Raw genomic sequence first — 27,360 nt, forward strand, 5'->3', positions numbered from 1 at the left:
TTTAACTTGTTTATTAAAACCACCTGATGATGTCACAGCGACCCCCCAACCAGACACAGATTGAAGTGTGAATCTTTATTGTCCACCTCAGTGAAAACACAAAAACATAGAAATCTGTTACAAAAAGGACAAAAAGCTGGAAGCTGCAGATGAAGTGGAATAAAAGAGACGCCGATACAAACAACACGATGAGTCTCTACAGTATTTTACATGTCTCTTCTACCTGTCGTCTCAGGGGCCAATCACAAGCCTCCGTTCTTCACACACTGAAAGTGACAAAGTCCATCTGGTCTCAGGTGTGTGGAGGAACCAGCAGGGAGAACCAAAGGAGCAGAGGATCATGGGAGTTTTTATTTCTACATTCAGGACTACCGGCCCCGAACGCCGCCCCTTGGCACTCCTCTGGGTGGGGGTCCTCCTCGCCGGGGCCCAGGAGGGCCTCCGGGACCCCAGCCCCCTCGTCCACCACGACCAGATGGACCGTAACCGCCGTCCTCCCTCTGAGACATACGACCTGAAGGGGGCGCCACAGAGAACGGGACCAAAAACACTCATCATTCACTGATTAACAACAAGAGGTTCATTGCACTTGAGTTGTTTCATGTCTAGTCCTGCAGGGGGCGCTCTCACCTCTGTCACTGTCATGTTTTTATAGTTGTCCATGTACATCATGTCAGTTTGGAGTTTCTGAGGACTCATTTAACTCTGAATGTTCTACAGTGGAACCATTGAAACATGAATCTCTGTCTCAATAAACAATCGTTTTGATTATTTCATAGATTTATTAAAGGTCTTCTGAAATACGACAACATCTGCTGGATCATAAACATACAAACAGAATTGCTAATATTTGGTTGAATTTGTCTGTTTCCTCCTCAGTTCGGTTCTTCTGGTTTCAGTCTTCTGGTTTACCTTTGACTCCTCTGGACAGAAGTGGTTCCATCAAGCATGGAGGTGGCGGTATAATTATACTATCAACCTCAGAAAGAAAACAAGTTTAGTTGAAGTGGACCAATTCTGATGCCGTTCAACTAAACTTGTTTTCTTTCTCACTCAGACTTGGTTCTTCAGGTTCTTGATGGGTCTAAGTCAGGACTTTGGGGAGACCAGTCTAGAACTTCATTCTAGAACCTTCATTCTAGAACCTTCATTCCAGTCTGATGGAACCATTTCTTTACCACATCTGATGTGTTTGGATTCATTGTCTGGTTGAAACATCCAACTGTGTCCAAGATCAACCTTCTGCTGATGCTTTTAGGTTCTCCTGAAGAACGTGGAGGTGATCCTCCTTCTTCATTATTCCATTTACTTTGTGTGAAGCTCCAGTTCCACAGAGCATGATACTGCCACCTCTATGCCTGATGGTAGGATTGGTATTCTTGGAGTTAAAGGCCTCACCTTCAGTTTTTGTTCCATCTGACCACAGAACTTTCCTCCAGAAGCTCTTTTCTCGGTCCATGTGATGAGTGGAGCTTTAAGGTTCTGCTTCTAGAGGAAGAACTTCCTTCTTCATGGATCCTCTACAACCCTGTGGACACTGACAGCTGTGTTCCAGCAGCTTCTCATCCATCCAGACCTGCTTTCTGATGGTTCCTGGTTGACTCTTGACCATCCTGACCAACGGTCTCTCAGCAGCAGGTGGTAGTTTGTGTTTTCTTCCTGATGGTGGCAGTAACACAACTGGACCATGAACTTTATTCTGACAAACAGATTATTCTGAATCTGAAGCTGCTTTCAAACAGCTCCAAGTGACTTTCTGACTTGTTTTTCAGATCTTTGCTGAGCTTCTCAGACTTTCCCCCTGTAGAGTTTGAGTGTAGTGAGTGGATCGAATGGTTCTATTTAAACTGGATCAGAGGAGTCAGCAGCTGAGGTCGATTTTAATCACTCAGGTGGAGTTAAGAGGCCATGAAACTAAGAAAGTCAGATTAATACAACTTTCTACACCAACAAAACTGATCATTCAAGTTTCTGTCTGTATATTTATGACCCAGTAGATTTAGTCATATTTCCAGAAGACCTTTAATAAATCTATGGATTGTTTTAGTGACATAGATTCCTGCTTCCATGGTTCTGGCATAAACTCAGAGTTCTAGGAGACGTTAGAAGACTGACGAACTTTGTAGTGGAGGGAAGCTTTACTTAAGGACTGTAAATGTTTGCTCAGCCTGCAGGTGGCGCTCTCACCTCCATCAGCTCCGGGGGACTCTCTCTCTCGGAGGTCTCCTGTCCCCGGTCCGTCCTGCCATGGACGCTTGCGGGGGGGCAGAGACGCCATGTCCATCCCCTGCAGAGATGAAGAGCGCTCTCGACCAGCCGGGGACGACCCATCATGCATCTGCTGCCCGTCGCGGTAACCATCGTGACCTGCAGGAGGCGCTTTGATGAGTCATTGCTGTGATGTCACAGACCTGACAACGGGCCAATAGGAAACTAGCTCTGACTCTGAGGAAAGGCTAACTGGACGTTTTGGAAACTAAACATTGTTCTGGACTGGCGCTGGTTCCTCATGTGGTTCTGAAGGAAACATTCTAGACAGTAAAGCTGCTGCCCCACGTTCCTGCTGTAGCCCGGTGGTACCAGATGTTATCAGGTGTAATCAGGTGTACCAGGTGTAATCAGGTGTATCTCACCTCCTCCTCTCGGTGGACCTCCTCCTCTAGGCGGTCTCCCTCGTCCTCCGCTGTCCCAGCCTCGTCCCGTCTCCTCAGGGCCATCAAAGACCTCCTCCTGGCTGCTGTAGTCATCAGGGTAACCTCGACCTCCAGGCCGACCCGGACCACCTCCTCGGAACCTGGAACAGAGACCAGAACCAGACTGAGTCCAGAACCAACACACAGGAGAACAGGACTGTATAGAGAGTTCTCCTCTCACCTGTCATCCCTGCGGCCCCTGAACTCTCCCCCGGTGAATCTCTCATCGGGGCCCCAGCTGCCTCCGTTCCCCCCAGCCCGGGGCCCGGCTCCCCTGTGGCCCCCGGCTGCTCCCTGGTATCCGGGTCTCCAGCCCTCGTCTACTCGGCCGTGGAAGTCCTGTCCTCCGTCAAAGTCCTGCGGTCCTCTCCTGCCCTGCTGGTTGTCCCCCCAGTAGGGCCCCGAGCCCTGGTCTGGTCCCCCGGGGCCCTGCCGGTCAGGAGGGCCCATGTGGTGGTTGGGCGGTGGCCCCCGAGGGTCTCCTTGAAAAGGAGAGCCAACAGCGCTTATCAGAACTGATGAATCCGAAGGACCTCCAGGGGCCCCTAAAGGACATTAGAGGGACCTGAAATGGGGCTCCTTACCTTTGCTGCTGGGCCCCTGCTGTCCTATCCCATGCATCATTGGCCCCGTGTTCTGGCCCTGCAGAGACCAGATCAGAGTTAGTCTGCTGATAGAACCTGGGGGCCCGATCCAGTGAGGAACCGGCTCCTGGAACAAATATTTTAGAGAACTCACCTGGTGCTGCAAATACAGGGGCCCCTGCATGTTTCCATGGGGCCCCTGCATGTTTCCATGGGGCCCCTGCATATTACCAGGGGGGCCCTGCATATTTCCATGGGGTCCCTGCATATTTCCTGGGGGGCCATGAATCCCTCCTGGGGGCCCCTGCATGTTGCCCATCCCATAGTTGTTGGGCATATTGCCATGTGTCCTGGGTGGGGGCCCCATCATCCCACCCTGCATAGGACCCTGGGGGCCCATCATGTTGCCTTGAGGGGGCATCATGCCTCCCTGAGGTGGGGGCCCCTGAGGATCCCTAGGACCCATTCCTCGAGGAGGGGGCCCATCATCCCTCCAGGCGGCCCCTGCATCCCTCTGGGTCCCATACTGTGAGGCCCTTGGGGACCCATGTTCCTTGGGGGGCCAGGATGTCTCTGCATACCTTGGGGTCCCTGCATGTCTGGTGGTCCCATCATGCCCTGAGGGGGCCCCTGGTGAGACTGGGGTCCAGAGGAGGGCCCCACCTGACCAGGAGGCATGTACGGAGACTGCATGCCTCCGGGGCCCATCGGGGGCCCCATGTTGTTGGACATCTGCTGTGGAGGCATACTGGGGGGAAAGCCCTGCTGTCCAGGAGGCATGGGGCCCCCAGGGCCAGGGAAGGGGCCCATGGAGCCCTGACCCTGGGAGGGGCCCATGTTCCCCTCGTTGTTCATCTGGTTCATGCGGTCCATCTTCATCTGCTGCAGACACAAAGAGGACAGTCAGGACTCCAGTTCAACCAGTTTAACCAGTTAACATGAGGACGACCAGTGTAACCAGTTAACATGAGGACGACCAGTGTAACCAGCTAACATGAGGACGACCAGTGTAACCAGTTAACATGAGGACGACCAGTGTAACCAGTTAACATGAAGACGACCAGTTTAACCAGCTAACATGAAGACGACCAGTTTAACCAGCTAACATGAAGACGACCAGTTTAACCAGCTAACATGAAGACGACCAGTTTAACCAGCTAACATGAAGACGACCAGTTTAGCCAGCTCAACCAGGATCAGACAGTAGTAATCAAACTGTTCCTGCTGGATCAGACAGTAGTAATCAAACTGTTCCTGCTGGATCAGACAGTAGTAATCAAACTGTTCCTGCTGGATCAGACAGTAGTAATCAAACTGTTCCTGCTGGATCAGACAGTAGTAATCAAACTGTTCCTGCTGGATCAGACAGTAGTATCCTGCTGGATCAGACAGTAGTAATCAAACTGCTCCTGCTGGATCAGACAGTGTTAATAGAAGTCTGACCTCCAGCAGCATGGGGTTGGTGTACTGCAGCGCTGCCATTTCCTGCTCGATCTCCGCCTGAGTCTTCTTCTTTGCCTCTACTTTCTGCTCCACCTTCCGGTCTTTGGACAGGTCTCCAGAAGGAGGCATCATGGGAACTTTGTTCTCGGCCCAGGCCTGTAGAGACACCAGCATTACAAGGCAGGTCTCAGACACATTTACCAGGTAGAGTCCTTGGCAGCCAGGTGTGCTCACCTGTTGGAACTGTGCGGGGATGGGTTTGGCATATGGGACTTTCTTCTGAGGGACCTTCTTGGCGTCTTTGCCCATCACCTCGTCCATGCCCCAGTCCAGACCTGGGATGGACATCTCTACCTCAGGAGCCACCTCTTTACCTGCAGACACACCTGAGTTTAATGTTTGTCTCTGCACACAGAACAGGTTAGTTCTATTTATATGTGGTAATCTGCTGTTGCAGATATTCTCAGAAAGCTAGAAAAATCTGAGCTGAAATGTTTCAGGAGAACAGCATCAGCATTCCAGATGTTCCAGTTGGTCTTCAGACTTACTGCTCTGCTCCTGCTCCATGGCAGCCTTCAGCTGCTCGGGGATTCCCATCCCAGGTATCGCCGCTACGCTGTTCGGCTCCACGTCATCTGAAACAAACAGGACGGTCAGCCAACCAATCACAGCACAGATCTCCGACAGGTGTTTGTCCTGCGCTGCTCACCGTACTCCACGCCGTCCTCGGACATTCCTGGCAGCAGGTTCAGGTTGTAGCGGTCTCTCATCTTGTCACCGGGTCGATTCCTGGTCCAGAACTTACTGCAGAGAACAAACAGAGACAGCGTGGGTCAGGAGGCGTTCAGGAGCAGCAGGTCCACATTCTGCAGCCACTCTGAGGAGACTCAAATAAACCATGGAGGCTGCTGGAGGCAGAGATGGACAGAGTCCTGGAACCAGGGTGTGTGTGTGTTCTTGTACTTGCTACATTGTGAGAACCATTTTCTGCATTTAACTGTCAAAGTGAGGACATTTTGGCCGGTCCTCACTTTGAAACAGCCATGTTTGAGGGTGAAGACTTGTTTTTAGAGAACAGGTATGAATTGATGTTTGGTTAGGGTTAGGGTAAGGATTAAGTTTAGGCAATCAGTTGTGATGGTTAAGGTTAGGATAGGGCTCTAGGAAATGCATTACGCCTATGGATGTCCTCACTAAGATAGAAGTACAAACATGTGTGTGTGTGTGTGTGTGTGTGTGTGTGTGTGTGTGTGTGTGTGTGTGTGTGTGTGTGTGTGTGTGTGTGTGTGTGTGTACCTGGTGTGGTCGTTGGACCCGGAGCAGAGGATGTGACCCAGTGGGTGCCAGGCCAGACTCCAGATCATCCCCTCATGAGCCATCTCCATCCCTCCCACCTCCTTCTCCACACTGACACCAGCAAACAGAGTAAACAACAACAGAGTAAACAACAACAAACAGGAGCTTATATTTGGGACAGTTGTGGTTCTTACCCAGTGTGCCAGAACAACAGAGAACCATCAGAACCTCCACTGGCAAACAGACCTTCATGGACGGGATGCCAGGCTACAGCTGAAGACACAAACACAGCACAGGTGTGACTCTCATCTGTGTGAGTGTACAGGTGTGACTCTCATCTGTGTGAGTGTACAGGTGTGACTCATCTGTGTGAGTGTACAGGTGTGACTCTCACCTGTGTGAGTGTACAGGTGTGACTCATCTGTGTGAGTGTACAGGTGTGACTCTCATCTGTGTGAGTGTACAGGTGTGACTCTCACCTGTGTGAGTGTACAGGTGTGACTCTCACCTGTGTGAGTGTACAGGTGTGACTCATCTGTGTGAGTGTACAGGTGTGACTCTCATCTGTGTGAGTGTACAGGTGTGACTCTCACCTGTGTGAGTGTACAGGTGTGACTCTCATCTGTGTGAGTGTACAGGTGTGACTCTCATCTGTGTGAGTGTACAGGTGTGACTCATCTGTGTGAGTGTACAGGTGTGACTCATCTGTGTGAGTGTACAGGTGTGACTCTCATCTGTGTGAGTGTACAGGTGTGACTCATCTGTGTGAGTGTACAGGTGTGACTCTCATCTGTGTGAGTGTACAGGTGTGACTCTCACCTGTGTGAGTGTACAGGTGTGACTCATCTGTGTGAGTGTACAGGTGTGACTCATCTGTGTGAGTGTACAGGTGTGACTCTCATCTGTGTGAGTGTACAGGTGTGACTCATCTGTGTGAGTGTACAGGTGTGACTCATCTGTGTGAGTGTACAGGTGTGACTCATCTGTGTGAGTGTACAGGTGTGACTCTCACCTGTGTGAGTGTACAGGTGTGACTCTCACCTGTGTGAGTGTACAGGTGTGACTCTCACCTGTGTGAGTGTACAGGTGTGACTCTCATCTGTGTGAGTGTACAGGTGTGACTCATCTGTGTGAGTGTACAGGTGTGACTCTCACCTGTGTGAGTGTACAGGTGTGACTCTCACCTGTGTGAGTGTACAGGTGTGACTCTCACCTGTGTGAGTGTACAGGTGTGACTCATCTGTGTGAGTGTACAGGTGTGACTCTCATCTGTGTGAGTGTACAGGTGTGACTCTCATCTGTGTGAGTGTACAGGTGTGACTCATCTGTGTGAGTGTACAGGTGTGACTCATCTGTGTGAGTGTACAGGTGTGACTCATCTGTGTGAGTGTACAGGTGTGACTCATCTGTGTGAGTGTACAGGTGTGACTCATCTGTGTGAGTGTACAGGTGTGACTCTCATCTGTGTGAGTGTACAGGTGTGACTCTCATCTGTGTGAGTGTACAGGTGTGACTCTCATCTGTGTGAGTGTACAGGTGTGACTCTCACCTGTGTGAGTGTACAGGTGTGACTCTCACCTGTGTGAGTGTACAGGTGTGACTCTCATCTGTGTGAGTGTACAGGTGTGACTCTCACCTGTGTGAGTGTACAGGTGTGACTCTCATCTGTGTGAGTGTACAGGTGTGACTCTCATCTGTGTGAGTGTACAGGTGTGACTCTCATCTGTGTGAGTGTACAGGTGTGACTCTCACCTGTGTGAGTGTACAGGTGTGACTCTCACCTGTGTGAGTGTACAGGTGTGACTCATCTGTGTGAGTGTACAGGTGTGACTCATCTGTGTGAGTGTACAGGTGTGACTCTCATCTGTGTGAGTGTACAGGTGTGACTCTCATCTGTGTGAGTGTACAGGTGTGACTCTCATCTGTGTGAGTGTACAGGTGTGACTCATCTGTGTGAGTGTACAGGTGTGACTCATCTGTGTGAGTGTACAGGTGTGACTCAACTGTGAGAGTGTACAGGTGTGACTCTCATCTGTGTGAGTGTACAGGTGTGACTCTCATCTGTGTGAGTGTACAGGTGTGACTCAACTGTGAGAGTGTACAGGTGTGACTCTCACCTGTGGCCTCCTTCTTGTGTCCTCTGAACACCTGCAGCTCCTCCTTCAGGTTTCTGATGTCGAACAGTTTGCACAGGTGATCCCGTGACGCCGTCAGCAGCCAGTTACCGTTGAGGTTCCACTTCACCTCCATCACAGTGTTCTTGTGGGCGTGTCTGAGGACAGACAGGTGTGATCAGCTGACTGCCTACAGCGTAAACCATGATGTCATCATGTACAAACTCATTTTATTGGTTCCTGCTGGTGTCGGTTCGTCTGATGTTAGAACCTGAAGCTTGATCTCCCACATTAACATTCCATCAGTCAGAACATCATCCACCTGTCCACTTCACCTATGAGTCTCATTTAAAATGCTCCAAAAATAAGCTGCAGCTGATTCTGTAGAACCAGAACAGAACCTCCTCCTGATTCTGGTTCTCCAGGACCGACTCAGCTGAAACCAACAGGGAAACATTCAGAGAGTTTCAGGTTGAACTGCAGGCAGTGTTTCCTCAGAGAGACTAAAATAAATGCAGCAGAACCAGAGGAGCAGGTTGGTGGAGATCCATCCAGCATGAAGAAACATCTACAGATGATGAGCAGAGTAGAGAGGAAAAGTCTGGAAATATGGAGATAGAAAAACATCTACAGGATGAGGAGATGGTAGGAGTTTAAGAGGAACCAGCTGGAGGTTCTGGAAGATGTTTACATCTTCCAGAACCTCCAGCTGGTTCCTCCTGAAGCTTCTACCATCACCAGGACCAGGATGACTGAGAACATCCACAGAAACTTGAGATTTAACATCTGAGGAAACATGCTGGATGATGGATGAGGGTTTTTTTTTAATTATAATTGTAAAATAAATAAAAAAATGTTTCCTCTGCCTGGTCTCCATCCTTCTAACTACCAGAAGACGTCTCTGAGTTCTCCCTCCTCCTTCATGATGTTCTGGTTCCTCAGAGCTGATGGACTTTAGATGACACATGAACCACAGTGAGGAAGATGTCAGTCTGTGTGCTGATCAGGGGGTTGATCAGTTATTAACTCACAGCGTCGCCAGACTCTGTCCCGTCTTTGGGTCCCAGAATTTGATTGGCTGCTGGCTGTCCTTGCTGCCCGACACCACCAGGCCTTTGGTTGGATGCCAGTCGACACACTTCACATCAGCGCCGTGACCTGAACACACACAGCAACACAACTTAAAGCAGCAACACGACGACACAAACACCGTGTCTGCCGACATCACAACACCACGAGGAAAAGTCAGAACAGTCGGACGGAAAACATGAACAAAAACAGCTTTGATAGAACAGAGAGGCAGGTACACGTGTGTTCAGGTACAGGTGTGTTCAGGTACAGGTGTGTTCAGGTACAGGTGTGTTCAGGTACAGGTGTGTTCAGGTACAGGTGTTCAGGTACACGTGTGTTCAGGTACACGTGTGTTCAGGTACACGTGTGTTCAGGTACAGGTGTGTTCAGGTACAGGTGTTCAGGTACACGTGTGTTCAGGTACACGTGTGTTCAGGTACACGTGTGTTCAGGTACAGGTGTGTTCAGGTACACGTGTGTTCAGGTACAGGTGTGTTCAGGTACAGGTGTGTTCAGGTACAGGTGTTCAGGTACACGTGTGTTCAGGTACACGTGTGTTCAGGTACAGGTGTGTTCAGGTACAGGTGTGTTCAGGTACAGGTGTTCAGGTACACGTGTGTTCAGGTACACGTGTGTTCAGGTACACGTGTGTTCAGGTACAGGTGTGTTCAGGTACACGTGTGTTCAGGTACAGGTGTGTTCAGGTACAGGTGTGTTCAGGTACAGGTGTGTTCAGGTACACGTGTGTTCAGGTACACGTGTGTTCAGGTACAGGTGTGTTCAGGTACAGGTGTGTTCAGGTACAGGTGTGTTCAGGTACAGGTGTGTTCAGGTACAGGTGTGTTCAGGTACACGTGTGTTCAGGTACAGGTGTGTTCAGGTACACGTGTGTTCAGGTACAGGTGTGTTCAGGTACACGTGTGTTCAGGTACACGTGTGTTCAGGTACAGGTGTGTTCAGGTACAGGTGTGTTCAGGTACAGGTGTGTTCAGGTACGGTACCTCTCAGGATCCTCTCCTCATGGCAGCGCAGAAAGTCCCAAATCCTGACGGTTCCGTCGTCTGAGCAGGTGGCGAATTTATTATCGGTCGGAGAGAAACTGGAAACCAACAAGAAAGAGGAAGTCGGCATGGAAACACAAACATCTGGACTGAACAACATCTGCAAACTACGTCTGCTCCCCAGGAGGTCAGAGGTGACACTGGTTTCCAGAAAGACGTTGAGTGTAAAAAGCGGTTTAACGTTGTGATGTTCATTTTTTGCTGTCAATCGATTGTCCAGTCTGTCTTCACCTGGACAGTCTGTCTTCACCTGTGTGCTGGCCTCAGGTGAGAGTTCCAGAGTAATGTGTTTAATGTGTGGAATCATCTCTGGCAAAACTGGTCAAAGCATCGGTGAACCGTGTCTGTAGTTTTATGTAGAAACAATGAACTGCTTATTTTTCTCATATTTCTTCAGGGAAAAATGTAAAAGATTGTATTCGTCGTTACTAACTTAACTTTGTGCAAAAACTGCATCTTAAAGAGCATTTCCTGTTTCAGTGACAGCAGAGTTGACCAAAGTGAAACATGGATCTTGTTCCAGCAGCTCTCCTCTCACTGTGACTTCATCAGCCCCAGATTCTTCCTCAGTTTCGCTGATTACTGATTATTGATCGTTTATCGGCTCAGGAACAGTGAAACGTTTTCATCCTTTGTCCTGCTGTGCTGCATTCAGGAGGCCATGTTCTCTCTGAACTAAACATCCAGACTCACTGAACTGATCAAAGCTCAGTCATCTCATTCTATGACAGTAAAACCTTCACTCCAGGCTGATCGATGGTTTAAGGTGCCAACTCCTTTTAGTTCAACTAAAACTGAAGCTTGTGAATGTTTTCTTCTGTGAATAAAGATGAACTGAACCTGCTGCAACAGGAGGAACAGCGATGTCACCTGCTGGATGCTCTCTGTAACACAGGTTCAGATCCAAACAGACAAACCAGGAACAACAGCGATGTTTTCAGAGTTCTGCCTCCACTGAGTGAACCGATTCCTCCAGTAAACCTCTGACAGGTCAGTTTAGAGAGTTTAATTAGGCTGAGAACATCGAGTCAGCTCTGAGTGATTATAATTGTAATATTCTACAGACAATAAATGGTCCTGGAAATAATAAACATGATAGTTAGCTGCTGCCTGAAATCAATAATCGGCGTCGTATAGAGTCCACTGGGCCTCTGGAGTCTGAAACTGGTTCACATGATGACCTTAAGTCTGTTCTGTTTTAAAAAACACTTCATCTGTTCGGATCCTGCAGAGCAAATCACTAATCCTGATAGAATAAAAGTAATCAATAACTGAAATGATCACTAGCTGCCGCTCTGATATCAGCAACACCTCAACAGCAGATCAATTAATGAAGTTTAGGTTTGGAAATGAGACGAGCTTCACTGCAGCAAAGAAAAACAAACCCTCTTTAAAGTGTTTTAGAAAAAACTGCAGCCAACAAACATTTATTACTTTAGTATTTTAACACAAATGTTTCCTGGAAACAGCTTCATGACACACATGATCTGACAGAAGACCTTTTCTACTGACTGGATGTTCAACGGAGGGAAGACGCTAAGCTAGGCTAACGGTGTCCCTCTGCTCCCAGTCTGTGTGCTAGGCTAACGGTGTCCCTTTGCTCCCAGTCTGTGTGCTAAGCTAACGGTGTCCCTCTGCTCCCAGTCTGTGTGCTAAGCTAACGGTGTCCCTCTGCTCCCAGTCTGTGTGCTAAGCTAACGGTGTCCCTCTGCTCCCAGTCTGTGTGCTAAGCTAACGGTGTCCCTCTGCTCCCAGTCTGTGTGCTAAGCTAACGGTGTCCCTCTGCTCCCAGTCTGTGTGCTAAGCTAACGGTGTCCCTCTGCTCCCAGTCTGTGTGCTAAGCTAATGGTGTCCCTCTGCTCCCAGTCTGTGTGCTAAGCTAACGGTGTCCCTCTGCTCCCAGTCGGTGTGCTAAGCTAATGGTGTCCCTCTGCTCCCAGTCTGTGTGCTAAGCTAACGGTGTCCCTCTGCTCCCAGTCTGTGTGCTAAGCTAACGGTGTCCCTCTGCTCCCAGTCTGTGTGCTAAGCTAACGGTGTCCCTCTGCTCCCAGTCTGTGTGCTAAGCGAACGGTGTCCCTCTGCTCCCAGTCTGTGTGCTAAGTTAACGGTGTCCCTCTGCTCCCAGTCTGTGTGCTAAGGTAAGCTAACGGTGTCCCTCTGCTCCCAGTTGGTGTGCTAAGGTAAGCTAACGGTGTCCCTCTGCTCCCAGTCGGTGTGCTAAGCTAACAGTGTCCCTCTACTCCCAGTCTGTGTGCTAAGCTAACGTTGTCCTTCTGCTCCCAGTCTGTGTGCTAAGCTAGGCTAACGGTGTCCCTCTGCTCCCAGTCTGTGTGCTAAGCTAAGCTAACGTTGTCCTTCTACTCCCAGTCTGTGTGCCAAGTTAACAGTGTCCTTCTGCTCCCAGTCTGTGTGCTAAGCTAGGCTAACAGTGTCCTTCTGCTCCCAGTCTGTGAGCTAAGCTAGGCTAACGGTGTCCCTCTGCTCCGAGTCTGTGTGCTAAACTAGGCTAACATCCAGCTAACATGTGCAGCTCCAGATAACAAGAGTAAACTGCAGGCAGTTTTTATTGTTTTTTTATACATGTAATTTCTACAGAGGAATTAATACTTAATTAAGACATTCCTGCTGCGTTTCACATTAAACTGGTTTAAAGACACAGCAGTAATATGATGTATAAACTAGATCAGGACCCCATCCAGAGCTAAACATGATGCCTGATCAGAATGAACTTCTGCTAAAGCTGGACTTTTCCAAACATCTAAACGTGAGTCTGGTATTTTTAGAGGTCAAAAATATTTTTTGTTTAAATCTTCACTCATAAGAGCAGGAGGAACAGCACAAAGAAACTAAAACCATCAGTGAGCTGAACTATCTGTGATTACGGCAGGAAATGAAGTCAGATTTTCCTGGAAGGTCTGATCTGTATCCCTGTTAATAGAGGTGTATTTAAACTGCTCAGATAATGATCTTCCTACAGTATTTCTGCTAAGCTAGGCTAACAGGTGTCCCCTGCTTCCAGTTTTGTGCGATGCTAGGGGTAACTTGCCTACTTCCACTCTTTATGGTAAGATAGGCTAAGAGTTTCTTCCTGCTGCTAGTGTTGGTGGTAAGCTCACACTTTTCCCATGTCTCTAGTCCCACGGCTAAGCTAGGCTAAGAGTTTTCTTCTGCCTTTAGTCTCTGGACCAAGCTAGGCTGACCGTTTACTCCTGCCTCTAGTTGTTGGACTGAGCTAGGCTAACTGTTTACCCCTGCCTCTAGTCTCTGGACTAAGCTAGGCTAACAGTTTGCTCCTGTCTCTAGATTAACTAGGCTAACAGTTTACCCCTGCCTCTGGTCTCTGAGCTAAGCTAGGCTAACACTTTTCCCCTGCTTCTAGTCTCAGGGCTAAGCTAGGCTGACAGTTTGCCCGTCTCCAGTGTCTGGGCTAAGCTAGGCTAACAGTTTGTCCCTGCCTCTACTGTCTGGGCTAAGCTAGGCTAACAGTTTGCCCCTCCAGTGTCTGGGCTAAGCTAGGCTAACAGGGTAATGTAGTTTTTTTTTTCTGTAGACTGAAGAAGGATGAGAAAGCGCTCTCGTTTCAAATAGCTTCACCTGTCTGGGGATGAGAGGTGGACAGAATAACAGGAACATCTGACAGAGTGATGTAGGTCAGATGACCTGCAGGACTTCAGGTGTGTCGGATGGCGTGACATCACACTGTACAGGTGATCCTGCTCAGGTAAAGGGCCGATCCACTGATTTCACATGAAAAGTTCTGTTTTCTAGTCCTAGTTAGCTGGTTTGACTGACCAGAATTAGTTCAATGACTTGTCTAGTCCAGTGCGTCTGCCTTATGATGTCATCTGTACCCTAATGATGTCACAGTGGCGTCACCCTGCTCCAAATATCCAATCTGCATTGCAAACTGGAGGTGTGGAGTTTGAGGGATGCTGTCCAGCTGCATTCTGGGAAACGTAGGAGACCAGGTGGGCAGAGCTCTGTGTTCAGGTGCACATGTGCAGTTCAAAGCTTTATTTACACCTGCAGCGGTTCTGATCGTATTTATTCTCTTTATTGATTCCTGATAACACTTTATTGATCTCTTCCACCAAACCAGAGATCAGGGTCTTTATTAGCACACAGCAGGTAGAATATGAACAACAGATCACTGTAGCGCTGCAGCAGCACACACATACATCTGTCATTAATGAACCACAACAACACAACATGATGCGGCGCCCCCGTGTGGCCGCGGAGGGACGCTGCAGACCGGGATAACTACAGAAAATCGAGATTAGTAGAAACCTGGCTTCTCTAATGGCCTCCTTGTGAGCCTGGAACATCTTGACGTTGTTCATGTTGGACTGCCAGTACTTGACGTAGCCACCGTGGTCCGCCGTCAGCATCCACATGTCGTTATGAGACCACGTCATCGCCCGGACCGGACTGTCGTGGGCCTGCAGGGGAGGAGGAAGGAGGTCAAGTAAGAACCATAAGAAAAAGCCACACTAAATCAGCTGTAGTTCCTGGTATACCACCAGGTGGAGCCTCTTCCCGTTTATCCTGTAGAGACCAGGGACCTCATTTATAAAACATTGCGTAGGATTCATACTAAAGTTTGCGTACGCCGAAAATCCGAAATCGGCGTATGCCCTTTGCCCCTGATTTACAAAACTTTGCGTAAGCACAGCTGCATGCAATTTCTTGATAAATCAGACACCAGCTGGAAGATTGCACAGGTGGATCCACCTCACATTCCGCCCACAACACACCCACATTTTACCATGGATGGTCAATGCAAAGTAACTCATGAATGTATCTGTATATAAATAAGCTGCTGATCCACGGCATTTCACGCAGCGCCCCCTGCAGTCTTTTCACTGCTGTGCATCAGGATGAATGAATCATGTATTGACCCAGGCCACCCTGCCACTAAATTTGTTATGATCATGTCCGATGTACAAATAATTTGTAAACTGATTGAATGTACATTTTTTCGGTTCACATAGAGAAATTCATCTTCACTCGGGAGTTGTGGTGTGAAGCATGTGTGCCTGTACAGGGCTGATTAATGGTTGGACGCTCATCCCATTCGGCCGCATATGGATAAATAAACAAAATTCTTTACTTTTTTTGCCTTTTTACTGTGATAGTTGCAGTGAAGAGTGACAGGAAATGGGGAGAACAGTAGGGGGAAGACATGCATAAAAGTGCCGCGGGCAGGAACCGAACCCGGGCCACTGCATCAGAGACCACCCCTACAAATGGGTCTTCTGCTTTCCCCGATGAGCCATACGGGCGCCGGGTGATCAGTAAACAAAATTATTTAATAAAGATCACCATACCGGCCCTTCGGTCAAACGACCGAATGAAATAACGTTCAATCCGCTCCTGTTGATATATGAACATAGTTCTGCAAATACAGTCGTCGGCCGAATGACGCACTATATGAACATCTACAACAATGAGGGTTTGTGATTATCTGTTTGAGATCAGTCTGGTTTCAATTCACCACTTCACCCTCTGGCACTGCCGTTCCCTCTGTCTCCAAAATGTGCTTAAGCAAGCATCAAAGTTGGCGCACCGGTGCACACATTCTCACGCCAAGTTTTTTTTAGAAATCACAACGTACACAGAGTACGCCACTTTCTATGCAAAGTTTGTGATTTACGCTCTGTTTTGTGCGTAAAGAAGCATCAAGAATCAAGGTTGGTGCGCACATTCTCACACAAAGTTTGTTTTTATAAATCACAACCTTTGCGTAGAAAGTGGCGTACGCCACTTTCTAGCCCTGTTTTGTGCGTACGCAAGCTTTATAAATGAGGCCCCAGAGGAGGTGTGACTCAGATGACAGTTAAAGCAGAAAGCACTCTGGGATTTTAGCAGCAACAGGCCCCATGACAAAAACTTCTGAGGAGGTTCATGACCTCCAGCCAGAGCTCAGGTGATCTAGATGAACTGGATCTACAGAATTCCTAAATCTCAGTAATGATGGATCACATCTGAGGAACCAACCAGGAGTTCACTAGAATATCAGTAAAGTTTGGGTCATTGATTCATAGAACACTGATTGATAAAGCAGATAATTCTGGTAATTTAAACAGTTGAGTGTTGTGATGTTTACCTGGAGGATGGTCTCAAAGTTGAAGGTGAGTCCATTCCATAGAGTGAACTCTCCACTGGAGGCTCCGGTCACCAGCCGGCGGCCTTCAGGAGTCCACTGCAGAGGAGACAAACCAGATTAACTTATCTGGACCAAACATCTGCTGAACATCTCCTGAACCTGTCAGACTCTAAAGCCCTGAAATCAGTTCATCAGCATCAGAAGAACCAAACACCACCCTCCTCCTAGAACAGCTTCTAGAACATTAACTCTGCAGAACTCTGCTCCACCGAGTCCTTCTAAATATGAACAGCTTCTAGAACATTAACCCTACAGAACTCTGCTCCACCGAGTCCTTCTAAACATAAACAGCTTCTAGAACATTAACCCTACAGAACTCTGCTCCACCGAGTCCTTCTAAATATGAACAGCTTCTAGAACATTAACCCTACAGAACTCTGCTCCACCGAGTCCTTCTAAACATAAACAGCTTCTAGAACATTAACTCTGCAGAACTCTGCTCCACCGAGTCCTTCTAAATATGAACAGCTTCTAGAACATTAACCCTACAGAACTCTGCTCCACCGAGTCCTTCTAAACATAAACAGCTTCTAGAACATTAACTCTGCAGAACTCTGCTCCACCGAGTCCTTCCAAACATAAACAGCTTCTAGAACATTAACCCTACAGAACTCTGCTCCACCAAGTCCTTCTAAATATGAACAGCTTCTAGAACATTAACTCTGCAGAACTCTGCTCCACCGAGTCCTTCTAAATATGAACAGCTTCTAGAACATTAACCCTACAGAACTCTGCTCCACCGAGTCCTTCTAAATATGAACAGCTTCTAGAACATTAACTCTGCAGAACTCTGCTCCACCGAGTCCTTCTAAATATGAACAGCTTCTAGAACATTAACCCTACAGAACTCTGCTCCACCAAGTCCTTCTAAATATGAACAGCTTCTAGAACATTAACTCTGCAGAACTCTGCTCCACCGAGTCCTTCCAAACATAAACAGCTTCTAGAACATTAACTCTGCAGAACTCTGCTCCACCGAGTCCTTCTAAATATGAACAGCTTCTAGAACATTAACCCTACAGAACTCTGCTCCACCGAGTCCTTCCAAACATAAACAGCTTCTAGAACATTAACCCTACAGAACTCTGCTCCACCGAGTCCTTCCAAACATAAACAGCTTCTAGAACATTAACTCTGCAGAACTCTGCTCCACCGAGTCCTTCTAAATATGAACAGCTTCTAGAACATTAACTCTGCAGAACTCTGCTCCACCGAGTCCTTCTAAACATAAACAGCTTCTAGAACATTAACTCTGCAGAACTCTGCTCCACCGAGTCCTTCTAAATATGAACAGCTTCTAGAACATTAACTCTGCAGAACTCTGCTCCACCGAGTCCTTCTAAACATAAACAGCTTCTAGAACATTAACTTTACAGAACTCTGCTCCACCGAGTCCTTCTAAATATGAACAGCTTCTAGAACATTAACTCTGCAGAACTCTGCTCCACCGAGTCCTTCTAAACATAAACAGCTTCTAGAACATTAACTCTGCAGAACTCTGCTCCACCGAGTCCTTCTAAATATGAACAGCTTCTAGAACATTAACCCTACAGAACTCTGCTCCACCGAGTCCTTCTAAATATGAACAGCTTCTAGAACATTAACCCTACAGAACTCTGCTCCACCGAGTCCTTCCAAACATAAACAGCTTCTAGAACATTAACTCTGCAGAACTCTGCTCCACCGAGTCCTTCCAAACATAAACAGCTTCTAGAACATTAACCCTACAGAACTCTGCTCCACCGAGTCCTTCCAAACATAAACAGCTTCTAGAACATTAACCCTACAGAACTCTGCTCCACCGAGTCCTTCCAAACATAAACAGCTTCTAGAACATTAACCCTACAGAACTCTGCTCCACCGAGTCCTTCTAAATATGAACAGCTTCTAGAACATTAACCCTACAGAACTCTGCTCCACCGAGTCCTTCCAAACATAAACAGCTTCTAGAACATTAACTTTACAGAACTCTGCTCCACCGAGTCCTTCTAAATATGAACAGCTTCTAGAACATTAACTCTGCAGAACTCTGCTCCACCGAGTCCTTCCAAACATAAACAGCTTCTAGAACATTAACTCTGCAGAACTCTGCTCCACCGAGTCCTTCCAAACATAAACAGCTTCTAGAACATTAACCCTACAGAACTCTGCTCCACCGAGTCCTTCCAAACATAAACAGCTTCTAGAACATTAACCCTACAGAACTCTGCTCCACCGAGTCCTTCTAAACATAAACAGCTTCTAGAACATTAACTCTGCAGAACTCTGCTCCACCGAGTCCTTCCAAACATAAACAGCTTCTAGAACATTAACTTTACAGAACTCTGCTCCACCGAGTCCTTCTAAATATGAACAGCTTCTAGAACATTAACCCTACAGAACTCTGCTCCACCGAGTCCTTCCAAACATAAACAGCTTCTAGAACATTAACTCTGCAGAACTCTGCTCCACCGAGTCCTTCCAAACATAAACAGCTTCTAGAACATTAACCCTACAGAACTCTGCTCCACCGAGTCCTTCTAAATATGAACAGCTTCTAGAACATTAACCCTACAGAACTCTGCTCCACCGAGTCCTTCCAAACATAAACAGCTTCTAGAACATTAACCCTACAGAACTCTGCTCCACCGAGTCCTTCTAAACATAAACAGCTTCTAGAACATTAACTCTGCAGAACTCTGCTCCACCGAGTCCTTCCAAACATAAACAGCTTCTAGAACATTAACTTTACAGAACTCTGCTCCACCGAGTCCTTCTAAATATGAACAGCTTCTAGAACATTAACCCTACAGAACTCTGCTCCACCGAGTCCTTCCAAACATAAACAGCTTCTAGAACATTAACTCTGCAGAACTCTGCTCCACCGAGTCCTTCTAATCAAAGATGAACAGCTTCCTGCAGATGTAAAGTGTCTCCAAACTGTGGACCTGAGGGTTTAGTCCTGTTTCTGATCCTCCATGAGTCTTGACATCCATCAGCAGATCAATACCTACGGATATGTACTGATCAACAGAAATAAGAAAACTGTTCCGGCCTACTCATATATGGTTTCAGCCAGTCACTTCCCTGATAATGGAGCATGCTCCCTGGGGCTTTCAACATCCAATCACTGACCAGCTTGTTGTCTAGTTGGACCATCAGGGCGTGATGCAGCTGGACGGGCTGAACCAGAACCTGAGAAGCTGTCTTCTCCTCAGACAGGTTCTGACTGCTGTTCACATCTTAAGGTACTCTGTATTCCTTTAATATGTTCTCCAGTTCTAAAAAAGTGGGAAAACTCAGCCTTGTTCTGCCCCTAATTTAAAACAACTCATTTTGAGATTAATAGTACCTGATCCTGACATGCAGTAGACAGCCGCACATTAAAATCAACACCAGCTGACAATCAGAACTGTCCACATGTAGGAGAACATGTACATCTTAAGGTCTGTTCAATTTTATTTCCTGCCTGTAGGACTAATGAAGGACTACGACCCACATAACTTCCTGTCTGTAGGACTAATTAAGGCCTACTACCACATAACAACTTCCTGTCTGTAGGACTAATGAAGGCCTACGACCACATAATAACTTCCTGTCTGTAGGACTAATGAAGGCCTACGACCACATAATAACTTCCTGTCTGTAGGACTAATGAAGGCCTACTACCACATAACTTCCTGTCTGTAGGAGTAATGAAGAACTACGACCACATAACTTCCTGTCTGTAGGACTAATGAAGGACTACGACCACATAACTTCCTGTCTGTAGAACTAATGAAGGCCTACTACCACAAAATAACTTGTCTGTAGGACTAATGAAGGCCTACTACCACAAAATAACTTCTCTGTAGGACTAATGAAGACCTACTACCACATAATAACTTCCTGTCTGTAGGACTAATGAAGGACTCCTACCACATAACTTCCTGTCTGTAGGACTAATGAAGGACTACGACCACATAACTTCCTGTCTGTAGGACTAATGAAGGACTACGACCACATAACTTCCTGTCTGTAGGACTAATGAAGGACTACGACCACATAACTTCCTGTCTGTAGGACTAATGAAGGACTACGACCACATAATAACTTCCTGTCTGTAGGAGTAATGAAGGCCTACTACCACATAACTTCCTGTCTGTAGGAGTAATGAAGGACTACGACCACATAACTTCCTGTCTGTAGGACTAATGAAGGACTACGACCACATAACTTCCTGTCTGTAGGACTAATGAAGGACTACGACCACATAACTTCCTGTCTGTAGTACTAATGAAGGACTACGATCACATAACTTCCTGTCTGAAGGGCTAATGAAGGACTCCTACCACAATAACTTCCTGTCTGTAGGACTAATGAAGGACTCCTACCATAATAACTTCCTGTCTGTAGGACTAATGAAGGACTCCTACCACATAATAACTTCCTGTCTGTAGGACTAATGAAGGACTCCTACCACATAATAACTTCCTGTCTGTAGGACTAATGAAGGACTCCTACCACATAATAACTTCCTGTCTGTAGGACCAATGAAGAACTACGACCACATAATAACTTCCTGTCTGTAGGACTAATGAAGGCCTACTACCACATAATAACTTCCTGTCTGTAGGACTAATGACGGACTACTACCACATAACTTCCTGTCTGTAGGACTAATGAAGGACTACGACCACATAATAACTTCCTGTCTGTAGGACTAATGAAGGACTACGACCAGATAACTTCCTGTCTGTAGGACTAATGAAGGACTCCTACCACATAATAACTTCCTGTCTGTAGGACTAATGAAGGCCTACTACCACATAATAACTTCCTGTCTGTAGGACTAATGAAGGCCTACTACCACATAATAACTTCCTGTCTGTAGGACTAATGAAGGCCTACTACCACATAACTTCCTGTCTGTAGGACTAATGAAGGACTACGACCACATAACTTCCTGTCTGTGGGGTAAAGAGAGGCTCACCCTGATGACGAACACCGGACACTTCACTTTGTTGGTGGAGGTTCGGACGAACTTCGTAGTGACGGCGTTCATGGGGTTATTCAGCATCCCGACAGGAGGGACGAGCTGCAGACACACAAATACACCTGTACCTGAGTGGAAACACCACACCTGTTCACCTGCAGCATCTACTGAACTGTGAGGCATTTGGGGAACATGTGTAAACTGTAGCATCTACTGGACTGTGAGGCGTTCAGGGAACATGTGAAGCTGTGGCATCTACTGATGACTGTCAGGCGTTTAGGGAACATGTGTAAACTGTAGCATCTACTGGACTGTGAGGCGTTCAGGGAACATGTGAAGCTGTGGCATCTACTGATGACTGAGAGGCATTTAGGGAACATGTGAAGCTGTAGCATCTACTCATGACTGTCAGGCGTTTAGAGAACATATGTAAACTGTTACATCTACTGATGACTGAGGCGTTTAGGGGCTCTGTAAATGGTAAATGGTCTGTATTTATATAGCGTTTTACTATACCTGCAAGGTACCCAAAGCGCTTTACAAGATACGTCACATTCACCCATTCACACACACATTCACACACTGATGGCGGAAGCTGCTATGCAAGGCGCTAACCACGACCCATCAGGAGCAATTAGGGGTTAGGTATCTTGCTCAGGGGCAGAGGATCAAACCGGCAACCCTCCGGTTGCAAGACGGCCACTCTACCCACTGAGCCATGCCGCCCCCACAACTTACGTCGTTGTAGCAGCCAGCGTCGGGCTGAATGGCTCTGAAGTCTCGGTGATCTCGCTGCCACAGTCGGTTCTGCAGAGAACACAGATCAGGTCAGAACCTGAAGCTGCTGAACATTTTCTCCTTTCTGAGGCTGAAAGCTGAAATAATGAGGTTTTCGATGCTCCTCTGATCAACGGGAAATATACTGCTCACAGTAAGTTAGGGACATTATTATTTACATGAATGCTTTTTCTATTTGGTCTGAATTTTAATGAAATAAATAATAGTTTCCTTTGATATTACTATTAATGAATGACAAGAAGCTCCATTTTCATTAGTGCAATATTTATTACTCCAACAATTTAGACAATAACAAAGATATCCTCAAATAACCAAAACTGACAAAGTCAGTAGCGGGTGTTTCCACCATTTGCAGCAATGACAGCGACGTCTCATGCTCCTAACTAGCCTCATGATGTTGTTCCAAGGCAATGCGTTCCACTCCTTCACCAGTGCTATAGCAGTTCTGCCAGGTCACGTGGGGTGGGGTACGAGCATCCATTCGCTGCTTCAGCTGGTCCCAGACCTGCTCTATGGGGTTCAGGTCAGGAGACATTGCTGGCAATACCATATGAGGCACTCTGACTTCCTGAAGTACAGCTGTGATACTTCTGGCACCGTGTGGTGGAGCATTATCATCCATGAACAAAAAGTTGGGGCTGTTCTGGCGGAATTGCGGGATGATGATGGGTTCTATGATGTCACTGAACCATCTACAATCACCAAACCTGTTTTGCGGTGACTGTGATGCCTGCCCAGACTGCTGCACCTCCTCCACCAAAGCCAACCCTGGGGACCATGTTGACCTCGGCATATCGATCACCCTGCCTTCTCCAGCAACGCTGACGACCATCATTTCTGTACAAGGTGACCTGAAACTCATCAGTGAACAGGAGGGTAGACCACTGCTGCATTGTCCAGGTCACATAGTCTTGTGTCCACTGCAAACGGTCACGGCGGTGTCTTGGTGTCGGTGGAGTCACCTGCAACGGTCGTCTGGCATTCAAGCCAAAGCGGTGGAGTTGGTTCCGAATGGTTTGTCTGGAAACCCTAGTACCCCTCACTTCTGGTAAACAGGCCTGCAGCTGTGTGGTAGTTACATAACAGTGTCTGAGTGCATAGGTCCTTAGGTACTGGTCATCACTGGTGGGGCTCCACTCCTGGGTCTGTCACCAACACTGCCAGTAGTTCTGAGTGTTGCTGCTAGTCTGCTGATGACACTTTGAGACACACCAAGTTCACAGCAACATGTGACTGCCTGCTACTGACCTGAAGGTGGCGCTGCTCGTCCGTTAAGTGACGTTGTGTGCTCATGGCTGCTTGAATGATGAACTGGGAATGACTTACTGACAACAGCAGCTTTTTATTGCCCCAGAATGTTGAAACTGATGCCACATTGAAAGGGTTGTCTTTTTGTATTTTCTGGTGTTGGCCCCAATATGTAAGGCGCCCTGTACACAGTGAGACCATGACGTGGAAACACTAAATGAGGTGTGTCTAGCACCCTGATACTCCCTATCCCTGAAATCACTGAAGAGAAACAAACACCTGATGAATGAAATTCACTGAGGACCTCACAGTATCCCTGACTTACTGTGAGTAGAGTAAACATTTAGTCACCTGAAACAAAAAACATCTGAGAACCTAAACTGGAAAATGTTCACGTTTACGAGAACATATTCCTTTAATCACTTATGGAAACTAATCAATATGAAGACTTTTTACTGCATGTCTCAACTAAAACCGATCACAGCTGATCAGTTATTGATTATGTGACTGACAGAAGATCAACCAGCGAGTGATCAATCATTCTGACGAGTGATCATTCTGATAAATGATCAATTTTTTTGATAAATTATCAATCATTTTGATCCAAACATCTTCTCTTCTTTCAGCTTCAAATATCAGATTTTAGTGTCGTTTTGTTAAAACATGAAATTCAAACATTACCAAATACAGTGTTTAAATAAAGTTTAACCAGATGTTACCTCCAGGTATCTGATGACAGAGGGGTTGTAGTCGATGGTCTTGCGGTTCACGGCCTTCCTCATGCGTTTCCCATCGAAGGTGAGCTGCTGCATGGCCTGCTGCTGGGCGAAATCCGGCCTCTTGTAGAACACCTGTCGGGGCGCCTGGTGCTGGAAGCGCGGCATGTGGAAGAACCGCTGCGGCGAGCCGATGTCCGTCGCCATGGTGACCAGCTAAACCTGCAGCAGGAGGAGGACCACACGGTCAGGTTGTGTTTGCACGTACAGACAAGTTTACCTAGACGACAGGTAAGCCTGACAGGCCCACGAAAGGCAATAACATCCATCCAGAGTATCTGAAGGAAAGAACATCACATGATAGAACGTTTTAACAGGGTTCCACCTACAGAACATGATTAGTACTAGAGGGTAAATGTAGTGTTAGAGGGTAAATGTAGTGTTAGAGGGTAAATGTAGTACTAGAGGGTAAATGTAGTACTAGAGGGTAAACGTAGTATTAGAGGATAAACGTAGTATTAGAGGATAAATGTAGTACTAGAAGGTAAATGTAGTGTTAGAGGGTAAATGTAGTGTTAGAGGGTAAATGTAGTACTCGAGGGTAAATGTAGTGTTAGAGGGTAAATGTAGTACTAGAGGGTAAATGTAGTATTAGAGGGTAAACGTAGTATTAGAGGATAAATGTAGTGTTAGAGGGTAAATGTAGTACTAGAGGGTAAATGTAGTACTAGAGGGTAAATGTAGTGTTAGAGGGTAAATGTAGTACTAGAGGGTAAATGTAGTACTAGAGGGTAAATGTAGTACTAGAGGGTAAATGTAGTGTTAGAGGGTAAATGTAGTGTTAGAGAGTAAATGTAGTATTAGAGGGTAAATGTAGTACTAGAGGGTAAATGTAGTACTAGAGGGTAAATGTAGTACTAGAGGGTAAATGTAGTGTTAGAGGGTAAATGTAGTGTTAGAGAGTAAATGTAGTATTAGAGGGTAAATGTAGTGTTAGAGGGTAAATGTAGTGTTAGAGGGTAAATGTAGTACTAGAGGGTAAATGTAGTACTAGAGGGTAAATGTAGTGTTAGAGGGTAAATGTAGTGTTAGAGGGTAAATGTAGTACTAGAGGGTAAATGTAGCATTAGAGGGTAAATGTAGTACTAGAGGGTAAATGTAGTACTAGAGGGTAAATGTAGTGTTAGAGGGTAATGTAGTACTAGAGGGTAAATGTAGTACTAGAGGGTAAATGTAGTGTTAGAGGGTAAATGTAGTACTAGAGGATAAATGTAGTACTAGAGGGTAAATGTAGTGTTAGAGGGTAAATGTAGCATTAGAGGGTAAATGTAGTGTTAGAGGGTAAATGTAGTGTTAGAGGTAAATGTAGTGTTAGAGGGTAAATGTAGTACTAGAGGGTAAATGTAGTGTTAGAGGGTAAATGTAGTACTAGACGGTAAATGTAGTGTTAGAGGGTAAATGTAGTACTAGAGGGTAAATGTAGTGTTAGAGGGTAAATGTAGTACTAGAGGGTAAATGTAGTGTTAGAGGGTAAATGTAGTACTAGAGGGTAAATGTAGTGTTAGAGGGTAAATGTAGTACTAGAGGGTAAATGTAGTGTTAGAGGGTAAATGTAGCATTAGAGGGTAAATGTAGTGTTAGAGGGTAAATGTAGTGTTAGAGGGTAAATGTAGTATTAGAGGGTAAATGTAGTGTTAGAGGGTAAATGTAGTACTAGAGGATAAATGTAGTACTAGAGGGTAAATGTAGTGTTAGAGGGTAAATGTAGCATTAGAGGGTAAATGTAGTGTTAGAGGGTAAATGTAGTGTTAGAGGGTAAATGTAGTACTAGAAGGGTAAATGTAGTGTTAGAGGGTAAATGTAGTACTAGAGGGTAAATGTAGTGTTAGAGGGTAAATGTAGTGTTAGAGGGTAAATGTAGTGTTAGAGGGTAAATGTAGTACTAGAGGGTAAATGTAGTACTAGAGGATAAATGTAGTACTAGAGGGTAAATGTAGTGTTAGAGGGTAAATGTAGTACTAGAGGATAAATGTAGTACTAGAGGGTAAATGTAGTGTTAGAGGGTAAATGTAGCATTAGAGGGTAAATGTAGTGTTAGAGGGTAAATGTAGTGTTAGAGGGTAATGTAGTACTAGAGGGTAAATGTAGTGTTAGAGGTAAATGTAGTACTAGAGGTAAATGTAGTGTTAGAGGGTAATGTAGCATTAGAGGGTAAATGTAGTGTTAGAGGGTAAATGTAGTGTTAGAGGGTAAATGTAGTACTAGAGGGTAAATGTAGTGTTAGAGGGTAAATGTAGTACTAGAGGGTAAATGTAGTACTAGAGGGTAAATGTAGTGTTAGAGGGTAAATGTAGTACTAGAGGATAAATGTAGTACTAGAGGGTAAATGTAGTACTAGAGGGTAAATGTAGTGTTAGAGGGTAAATGTAGCGTTAGAGGGTAAATGTAGTGTTAGAGGGTAAATGTAGTGTTAGAGGGTAAATGTAGTGTTAGAGGGGTAAATGTAGTACTAGAGGGTAAATGTAGTGTTAGAGGGTAAATGTAGTACTAGAGGTAAATGTAGTGTTAGAGGATAAATGTAGTACTAGAGGGTAAATGTAGTGTTAGAGGGTAAATGTAGTACTAGAGGATAAATGTAGTACTAGAGGGTAAATGTAGTGTTAGAGGGTAAATGTAGCATTAGAGGGTAAATGTAGTGTTAGAGGGTAAATGTAGTACTAGAGGGTAAATGTAGTGTTAGAGGGTAAATGTAGTACTAGAGGGTAAATGTAGTGTTAGAGGGTAAATGTAGTGTTAGAGGGTAAATGTAGTGTTAGAGGGTAAATGTAGTACTAGAGGATAAATGTAGTACTAGAGGGTAAATGTAGTGTTAGAGGGTAAATGTAGCATTAGAGGGTAAATGTAGTGTTAGAGGGTAAATGTAGTGTTAGAGGGTAAATGTAGTGTTAGAGGGTAAATGTAGTACTAGAGGGTAAATGTAGTGTTAGAGGGTAAATGTAGCATTAGAGGGTAAATGTAGTGTTAGAGGGTAAATGTAGTACTAGAGGGTAAATGTAGTGTTAGAGGGTAAATGTAGTGTTAGAGGGTAAATGTAGTGTTAGAGGGTAAATGTAGTGTTAGAGGGTAAATGTAGTATTAGAGGTTACATACCCTACTTTCCTACCTGATCATTTCATTTTCCAGCCACTGATCATTTCTAGTTCTGTTCCAGAGGTT

General features: G+C 46.1%; 1 protein-coding gene and 3 long non-coding RNA genes across 4 annotated transcripts; 2 read left to right on the plus strand and 2 right to left on the minus strand.

Moving 5' to 3' along the window:
• Positions 1-60: 60 nt before the first annotated feature.
• On the minus strand, positions 61-24,398 carry LOC110968169 (pre-mRNA 3' end processing protein WDR33). Its single transcript, XM_051953778.1, is given in 21 exon segments — positions 61-514; positions 2,188-2,367; positions 2,634-2,794; positions 2,875-3,175; positions 3,278-3,335; positions 3,432-3,757; positions 3,760-4,159; positions 4,721-4,876; positions 4,955-5,094; positions 5,269-5,355; positions 5,430-5,524; positions 6,017-6,127; positions 6,211-6,289; positions 8,134-8,288; positions 9,162-9,288; positions 10,203-10,300; positions 14,550-14,701; positions 16,369-16,464; positions 21,380-21,484; positions 22,121-22,189; positions 24,148-24,398. Coding segments are annotated over 21 exon segments (3,246 nt in total). The 5' UTR covers positions 24,352-24,398; the 3' UTR covers positions 61-368.
• On the plus strand, positions 6,454-8,995 carry LOC127535577 (uncharacterized). Its single transcript, XR_007944443.1, has 5 exons — positions 6,454-6,511; positions 6,597-6,988; positions 7,302-7,411; positions 7,495-7,867; positions 8,121-8,995. It is a non-coding gene; the product is annotated as an uncharacterized LOC127535577 (long non-coding RNA).
• LOC127535582 (uncharacterized) lies at positions 6,669-7,374 on the minus strand. The gene is made up of 4 exons (XR_007944450.1): positions 7,201-7,374; positions 7,087-7,142; positions 6,836-6,972; positions 6,669-6,750 (listed from the first exon to the last, which is right to left on the minus strand). It is a non-coding gene; the product is annotated as an uncharacterized LOC127535582 (long non-coding RNA).
• Positions 9,295-10,195, plus strand: LOC127535600 (uncharacterized). The gene is made up of 3 exons (XR_007944477.1): positions 9,295-9,473; positions 9,802-9,847; positions 10,040-10,195. It is a non-coding gene; the product is annotated as an uncharacterized LOC127535600 (long non-coding RNA).
• Positions 24,399-27,360: the final 2,962 nt, after the last annotated feature.

The sequence above is a fragment of the Acanthochromis polyacanthus genome, chromosome 9 (genome assembly GCF_021347895.1).
Source record: "Acanthochromis polyacanthus isolate Apoly-LR-REF ecotype Palm Island chromosome 9, KAUST_Apoly_ChrSc, whole genome shotgun sequence".
Lineage (NCBI taxonomy): Eukaryota > Metazoa > Chordata > Actinopteri > Pomacentridae > Acanthochromis > Acanthochromis polyacanthus.